Consider the following 7914-nt stretch of genomic DNA (forward strand, 5'->3'; position numbering starts at 1 on the left):
CTGGCCTTGTAAGAGCCTCATACAAGAATTTCAGGTTTGACTTCTGAAATTTAATAGCTTCCATTTTATAAGAAAAATATATAAGTAATGGATAAGCAGTTTAAAAAAAAAAAAACCAGTATCCCTGTTAAAAGACCTGTTAAAAAAAACCCAAACCCACAACTTTAATAGCAACTTAATCCATCAACATCCCAGTTAATTCAGTTTGACATAAATTATAAACTATATTCAAAGTCGGTCCAAAAACTCATAAACATTTCCTAAAAAAAACATTTTGGGAGGTGGAAAAGAAGGCTCAAGTGCAACTGAAGAACTTTGTTCTGTTTGCTGGTGTATGGAGCTGCTCCTCTGCAGCTTCCAGGGAAGAGTTCTGTCCTGCAGTGATGCCATGGGAAAGACTTCCCTGAAGCTTCTGGAGTGCCAAGAGCCAGCAACATTTCAGTATAATGACAGTACTTAAAGCAGGAGGGTCTTTTGGTCAAGAAAGGCATTCACAGTGTGGGGAAGTTACTGCTCTTCCCTGGCACATTCCAATTCTTCATCTGTGGGAGCATCCTTGGCTGCAGGAACCTGAGTGTCTTCAATAAGGCCAGTGGGATCCTGAATAACTGGGCTGTCAAACTCCTCTTCTGAGTAACTACTGGGGAGCTCTATTGAGGAGAGAAAGAAAAACCATAAGCAGACACTTGCTGTGTTTAACTGATGGTTCCATCACCAGAATCCCAGTCTGTGGCAAAGGCAGCTCAGAGATAACAAGGTGAGCTGCATTTCACCAAGGCAAAACTGTCACAGCTTGGCACAACAAGCAGGGGAGCACTGACGGCTCTGGAGTTTAACTACAGGAAAACTGTTAAAATATGAGAGTTACACATTACAGCACTTACTAGAAAAGCCATCAGAGCCATGACCCAGCAGCTCAGGCTACTGCCCTCACTGAAACTGGGGTCCTTACCCTGGTGCTGGGACTGGCTGTGGCCCTGCAGCCGCGCCTGCCTCCGCTCCAGGGCCAGCTGCCGGTTCTTCTTCATCCGCTCCTGCTGCTCCTCCGTCAGAGTTGTACCAGGCAGGGAATTCAGTTCTTCTGCATTTCCAGAGTGGGAATGTGCATCTTCAGCAGCTGGATCCAGTCCATTGCTTTCCCCTTCTCCTTCTGGTTAAAAACAAGGGTTGGCAGGGGGAAGAAGAGCAGAATCAACACCTTTAACCCATAGAGATTGACTACATGTCAGTCAAGAGAACATTCTGAAACCATTTCTATGATCTACATTTTGTATTGACAGCTGAAGATCATTGTATAATATAATTTTAATGGGCAATTTTCTGCCTAGGCCCACATCTCCAATATTCAAAGGACACAACAAGTGCTCAGAGCTCACACACACAGAATAATCAATGCCTGAGTGTAAAGAGGCACAGCTCACTGAGTTAGCAACAGGAGTTGTGCTTGGAGGGTCAAAAGGGACAGGAACTCCAGGCAATCTTTAGGGCCAGGTAATTTTCCTCCCAACCCTACTAATAAAACACTCTCCTTAAGGAAGTGGCAGGAGTAGCTACAGGAATTCCAACCTTTCAAGGCCAGGCTGGATGGCACCAATGGAAGCTGTCCCTGCCCATGGCAGGGGATGGAACAGGGTGGGTTTTAAGGTCCCTTCCCACCCAAACCCTTCCAGCATTCTGTGAAGCAGAGGTTTGAACACACACACTGAATACTGTTCTGAATTCAGTGTGCTCTATTACAGAGATATTTATTCATCTGCCAGCACTGAAATGTGCAAGGTGGAGGCAGTTCAGTTAGACAAGCTTCACCACCCAGAGAGCAGCAGAGCACTCTCGAAAGAGTGCCCAAGGCCTCTGCACCACTTTAAGCCTGTGAATAGAAAGGTGAGCTGACAAAAGGGTTGGGTTGTTAATACAATGCCCCAGCTTGAATTTTTATTTCACACCTGTGAGATGCCTGCTCTAGCTTTTCCCCTGAAGGCTGGGCAGATGTAGCAGTGCACTCAGTCACACAGTTCAGGTGCAGCTCAACAACACATTTAAAGCCCAGTGTATGGAACCATCGCACAGAACATCTGATCACTCTACAGACCCTGTCGGCAGGAACCACTCGTGTTGCTGTCCGTGGCTGCTTCTGGCTGCAGTGCAGTTCTCACCAATGCAGCAGCAGTGAAGACAGCCACGTGTCACCAACTGGCGCAAGCTGAGGCCAGATCTTACCACTCATCAACTCATCCACCAAAACACCATTCCCACGCACTGGCTGAAGTTCACATGAAGACAAACGGGACAATGGGTAGATAACACTCTCAAGACTATCACACTCACAGTGAAGGTATGAAAACCTGCACAAGGTCCTTAGGAATGACAATGAAATTCCCTCCTTTCTGCTACTAAAGTTTCTAACTATCACATGAAGCTTCCTCTTTTAATTAAAAAATTGTTTATGTCTAATTTCTATCTGATTGGAAGAGACTCTTGACTTATGTCCTCAGTAAATGCTGGGTTTTGATCCTGGAAGAAGGAATGCTCCCAGCAGCTGTGTGCCAGAACTGACAGACATAACAGTGCCCCCCGCATTAGCAGGTACTTTGCCTATGAAGGGCACCACACCCTGACTGCACTGCAACTCCCTGGAGGATGTTTATGATTGCTCCGTCTGTAGGATCCAAGAGTTCTCCAGACTGCACTCATGTGAGAGTGCAACACAAACCTGTGTGCTCAATAACTGCATTTCTGGAGGGTTTTTTTGAAGAATATTTCTAACAATGCTGATTAATACCCATTTTCCATTTCCTTTCAGCAGACCATACAATTTTACTTATTTTCACATACTTATGTGCAAGTATGTGCATACTTATGTACCAGTTCAGTTTTGTCATCATAAGATTCACAGAAGCCTGGTTTTAAAGGAGAGACCTCTCAGCAACTTCTTCTGCATGAGAAAAGCATATCATGACCATTCACTTCTGGTCAGTGCAAGGGAAGTAGATAACCTTAAGCACTGAAGTACTGAACAAACAGCAGAGAGAGCATACCTTCATTATTTTTGAAGTCTTCATGTAAAATAGGAAGATCAAGTCTAATCCGCTTTAGGCAGGTCTGCAAATGGGAGATTAAAACACTGGTACTTCATCTGTAGCAAGTTTTTATGTTCAACTTTGGGAGTATGGGAAAACCACAGCAATTTCATTTTATGCTGTATTACTCTGAAGAAAATACTCCTTTCACTCAGTGTCCATTTGAGACACACACCTTCAATGCTGTGGATCATCTTCCCAGTCCTGCATCTATCACCCAGCCAGGTGAAGCTGAATTCTTTACCAGTCTTCTTTTGCAGGTTCAAACATTAAAAAACAACCAAACAAAACCCCCAAACCCACCCAGTTCCAGCACTCTTAAGCAACTTTCTGTGGTTAAAGATGTCCTGAAAATGCTGAAGCATTCTCCAAAGTATTACTTCAAATACATAAAGGTTGTATCTAAACTTAAATACCAGACAAAGCTCTAAACTGAGAGAAATTAATTTAAATAACATTATACTTCTTAGCAGTATGCACAACCTAAGTCTTCTTTTGCTGCATAATTGATCTCCTAAACGTACCACTTGCACTATTCCAAACAGCATGAAGAGAAACTGACAGAAACAATTCATACCTGAACTTCCTTTTTGTTTCCCAAAGACTCCACTCTGTCAATAAAATCCTCAAACTGCAGTTTTGGGAACAGTCTGTGAGCCCAGTGCTCCATATGTTGTATCAGTGTCTTCAGGTCCTCTGCCTAGAGCAAGAAAGACAACACCCAGCTACTAAACCTGACAAAGTCAGGAGACTGCAGAGGTAAACAGGACACTAAATCCTGAAAACATGAAGCATCTGCAGATTGACAGTCTCTGGAAAATGTATGCAGTATGAATGTGTGGGTAACCTTTCCTTCCTCCTCCCACAATCCAGTGTGTAAGCATAATCTCAGGCTATGAGAACAGCAGTGATACAAGTTCAGGGGAGTATTTGCATATCCTGTAAAACATCTGCCAGGTCCTGAAGCATTGTCCTTAAACAATCAGGGCTGAACCCAGGCTGAAATAAATCCACAGGGGCACAGCTGGCATTGATTCTTATGTTTAGAATGCAGATACATCAAAATAACCTGATCTAGGAAAGATTTTTGTACCTTTCAGCACTACTGCCCAGTTTCTTTGTGCCTCCAGTGGTAAGGAGAACATTTATACCATGAATGCTCTCCAAAAACCAGAGATGCACAGGTTTCCTTGCAAGTGTGTAAGGAGAATCATGGAACTGTTTGGGTTGGAAAAGTCCTAAGATCACAGAGTCCAAACACTCCCCCAGCACTGCCAAGGCCATCACTAAACCATGTCCCCAAGTGCCACATCTGCATGTCTTTGAAATCCCCCCAGGGATGAAGAGTCCACAGCACAGGCTGCCCAGAGCTGGACAACACTCTTGGTGAAGAAATTTTTCCTAATAACTGATCTAAACCTTCCCTGGCACAACTTGAGGCTGTTTGCTCTTGTCCTATTGCTTGTTACTTGGAAGAAGAGACTGACCCTCACCTGTCTGCAACGAACTCTATAATGACATGTAAAGGAAAATAAGCTCTGCATGTTTAAGCACATCCAAAACAATAAGAAAGCTTGTAGTGAAAGTCCTGATTTTTCTTTGCTCAAGTAGTATGTCACACTTTTTTTTTTTTTTGAAACCTTGAAATTCAAAACCCTACTTCTATGGACAATACAAGAGTCACAGATGGGATGTTCTACTTTTAGAGTTGAGGAAAAGAATTTTATGATCAAAGATGGGTTTTCTTAAAGCATTCAAGTTTGTTCAGATACTGCTGGAAAGCTGGCTAACCAGCTTTCTCCCCGTATCAGATGGGCAGCGCTCTATCAAATCTACATTAACCTCCCAGGAAACAAAACAAAAGCTCACCAGGTCTTACCTCGTGCCCTTTACCCTTGAACTTCACGTTGTCAAACATGTGTCTCAGGGCTGGGAGCCCTCTTTCTGAAATTAACCTGAGAATAGGAAATGGGCAAAGTTATTTGAAACCCACACTTCTTTCTTTCAACTAACAAGTAAAAAAACCCAAACAAAGAAAAAACGCTCACATTCCTTGAAACAGCCTAAAGCTTGGATTCTTTCTGTTGATTATAAAGAACTTAGACCAGTTTTAGAGGTACCTTAATCATTCTCCCACAGCCCTACACCAAACTCATCACACAAAGAAATATTCTGTATAAAGTTACCTTTGGGCATCTAATCTAGGCCTTGGTCTTTTAACTGCTTTCTGTGTGGTCACAGCAGAATCCTTTGTTTGGGACTGCTGGTTTCCATCTGGATCCGGGGAAAAAAATGACATAATTTAAGCATTCAATGCAATTGCCATCACCTAGAATTGCACTGCGTACATTTTAAGTTTCTACTTGTATTTCTGATAAGTGCATTGATAGTGCATCCAATACTCTTATCTCTCCTAGAAGCCAAGTCACAAAGAGTAATAGATCATTGCTGTATAATTACCTCTACCAACATTTTGTCAGAAGAGCTTGAATTTAATAAAGATTCCTTTGTGCACATATTTTCATGGAATCTACAAAAATAAACTTTTCCCACTAGCTGGAAAGCATCCCATGATTAACTATGTAAGTTTACACTTTGTTTTCTGCCTATTTTTATGCAGTGAGCTCAATGCAGTGAAGTTCAACACCAATAATTTCGATTGCACAGCATTCAAACGGGATTTTTAGGGGTCACGGGTGTTCACCTCCATTAACTTGAGCCCATTCAGTATCGTCTCTTCCCGGAGAGGCAGGAGGTGGAAGAGGTGGGAACGTTTCATCTTCAGTGTTATCATAATCAGGAAGATCAAACAAGTTGTTCTCTAAAGGATCTATCATTGCCACAGAAGCCTTTTTTGCCCTCCTGCAGAAAACAGCAAAAGCATTTAAAGAGAAGCAGCGAGGCTTCCACAGAGGCAGATAAACGTCAATTATAGATAGTATTTTAAGTTTTTTCAGAAAAAGATTCGCCAGCCAGATCATCCCGCAAATTAAACAGCAGATACCATACAGAGGATAACACAACCCACCCTCGCTGAGCCGAATAAAATAAGGGCTAGTCATGCTTCAACTCGTCAAAATCACTTGGGTGTGGCAGGAATAAACCAAAATAAAGGGATTTCTGACCACAGCGCTTATCCATGGAGCCGCGTGCTACTCACATCCCTGACCAAAGGCTTCGAGGTGGCAATTCGCCAAATTTACAGCTCACCCACTTCGAAACACCGCCTGGAGGAGGATTCCCCTTTTCCGGCTCCTCAAGTGAAGCTAATTCCAGAGACCTCGTCCGGAGCGGGGCTGGGCTGAGCCGATTCCAGCAAGAGCACTCTTTCGAGAGCCCTTTCTCGGGCGGCTCCGAGCGGCTCCGGCCGTGCGGGAGCGCGGGGCGGGCTGAGGGGCCGGAGCCACCCCCGTGCGCGCCAAGTCCCGCGAGAGTCCCGTGTCTCGCGAGCTCCCGGCCGCGGCGGCTCAGGGGTTTTGGCGCCAAAACGCAGTGGGCGCGGCGGGGCGGCTGAGGCGATCGCAGGGCTTGGGCGTGCGACCTGGGAATGGCCTGGGTGGGAAGGGAGAGGACAGATTATCTCATTCCCGTTCCAGCCCGCTTGCTGTCGGCAGGGACATCTTCCACTAGACCAGATTGGTCCAAGTTCTGTCCATCCTGGCCTTAGATACTTCCAGGGAGGGAACAGCTTCTTTAGGCAGCCTGTGCCAGGACCTCACCACCCTCACAAGGAGGAATTTCATCCTAACATCCCATCTAAACCTACTGTCAGTTTGAAGCCATTCCCCCTTGTCCTGTCTCTCCAGACCCCTGTAAATAGTCCCTCTCCATCCTTCCTGTAAATTCCCTTCATGTACTGGAAGGCCACAATTAGGTAACCCCAAAGCTTCTCTTCTCCAGGCTGAACAATCACAATTCTCTCAGTCTTTCCCCATAGGAGAGGTGCACCATCCCTCTGATTATTTAGGTGCCTCCTCTGGACTCACTCCCCTTCCTGTGCCGGGCCCAAGGGCCAGGGCAGCTCTGCAGGTGGGATCTCACCTAAGCAGGGCAGAGGGGCAAAATTCCCCCTCACCTGCTGCCCTTCCCATGGGATCTGCCCAGGATACACTTGGCTTTCTGGGCTGCCACTGCACATGGCTGGGGCACGTCCAATGTCTCATCCACCAGCACCTCCAGCCCCCTGTAGTGTTGTCTTGTCAGGGAAAACGTGCTTTAGGATTAGTGTTTAATTTGAAGTATCCAATGTTACAAAGCCCCACGATGAGTCACCCCCAGAAACGGGATTTAAAATAGTGCCTGTTGAGCCCCCTGTCGCTTCAGAGAATCACAGAATCACTGAGGTTGGAAAAGACCTCCAAGACCGTCAAGTCCAACCTGTGCCCAATGCCCACCTTATCACCAGCCCGGAGCAGTGAGTACCATGTCCAGGTGTTCCTTGGACACCTCCAGGGAGGAGGACTCAAAACCTCCCTGGACAGCCCCTTGCAAAGTCTGACTACCCTTTCTGTGAGGAAATTCCTGCTGATGTCCAACCTGAACCTCCCCTGGTGCAGCTTAAGGCGATGTCCTCATTCTGTCCCTGTTCCCTGGGAGCAGAGCCCGACCCCCCCGGCTGCCCCCTCCTATCAGGGAGTTGTGCAGAGCCACAAGGTCCCCCCTGACCCTCCTTTTCTCCAGGCTGAGCCCCGCTTCCAGCTCCCTCCTGGGGCTCCAGACCCTTCCCCAGCTCCGTTCCCTTCCCTGGACATGCTCCAGCCCCTCAGTGTCCTCCCTGAACTGAGGGGCCGGGCACAGCACTCGAGGTGCTCCTCCCCAGTGCCCAGCACAGGGCCAG

The 7914-nt window shown here is 46.1% G+C and overlaps 1 protein-coding gene across 2 annotated transcripts; it reads right to left on the minus strand.

The window, feature by feature from the left end:
* Positions 1-40: 40 nt before the first annotated feature.
* TIPIN (TIMELESS interacting protein) lies at positions 41-6411 on the minus strand. Of its 2 annotated transcripts, none has more exons than XM_082290481.1 (8): positions 6292-6411; positions 5782-5939; positions 5264-5351; positions 4957-5032; positions 3655-3777; positions 3036-3099; positions 953-1150; positions 41-650 (listed from the first exon to the last, which is right to left on the minus strand). In XM_082290481.1, exons 2-8 carry the CDS (start codon positions 5912-5914, stop codon positions 508-510), a joined length of 825 nt encoding a protein of 274 aa, XP_082146607.1. In that variant the 5' UTR covers positions 5915-5939; positions 6292-6411; the 3' UTR covers positions 41-507. The 2 variants fall into 2 exon arrangements, with proteins under 2 accessions (XP_082146607.1, XP_082146608.1); XM_082290482.1 differs by having other exon boundaries at positions 6288-6315.
* Between the last annotated feature and the right edge of the window lie 1503 nt (positions 6412-7914).

The sequence above is a fragment of the Coloeus monedula genome (genome assembly GCF_965178545.1).
Source record: "Coloeus monedula genome assembly, chromosome: 14".
In the NCBI taxonomy this organism is placed as follows: Eukaryota; Metazoa; Chordata; class Aves; order Passeriformes; family Corvidae; genus Coloeus; species Coloeus monedula.

Coding starts and splice junctions, on each gene's coding strand:
- TIPIN (XM_082290481.1), bottom strand. CDS start 5,914: ATGATAGATCCTTTAGAGAACAACTTGTTTGATCTTCCTGATTATGAT. Junction 3,778..4,956: donor TCAAGGGTAAAGGGCACGAG/GTAAGACCTGGT, acceptor TTCTTGCTCTAG/GCAGAGGACCTGAAGACACT. Junction 651..952: donor CAGCCAGTCCCAGCACCAGG/GTAAGGACCCCA, acceptor TCTCCTCAATAG/AGCTCCCCAGTAGTTACTCA.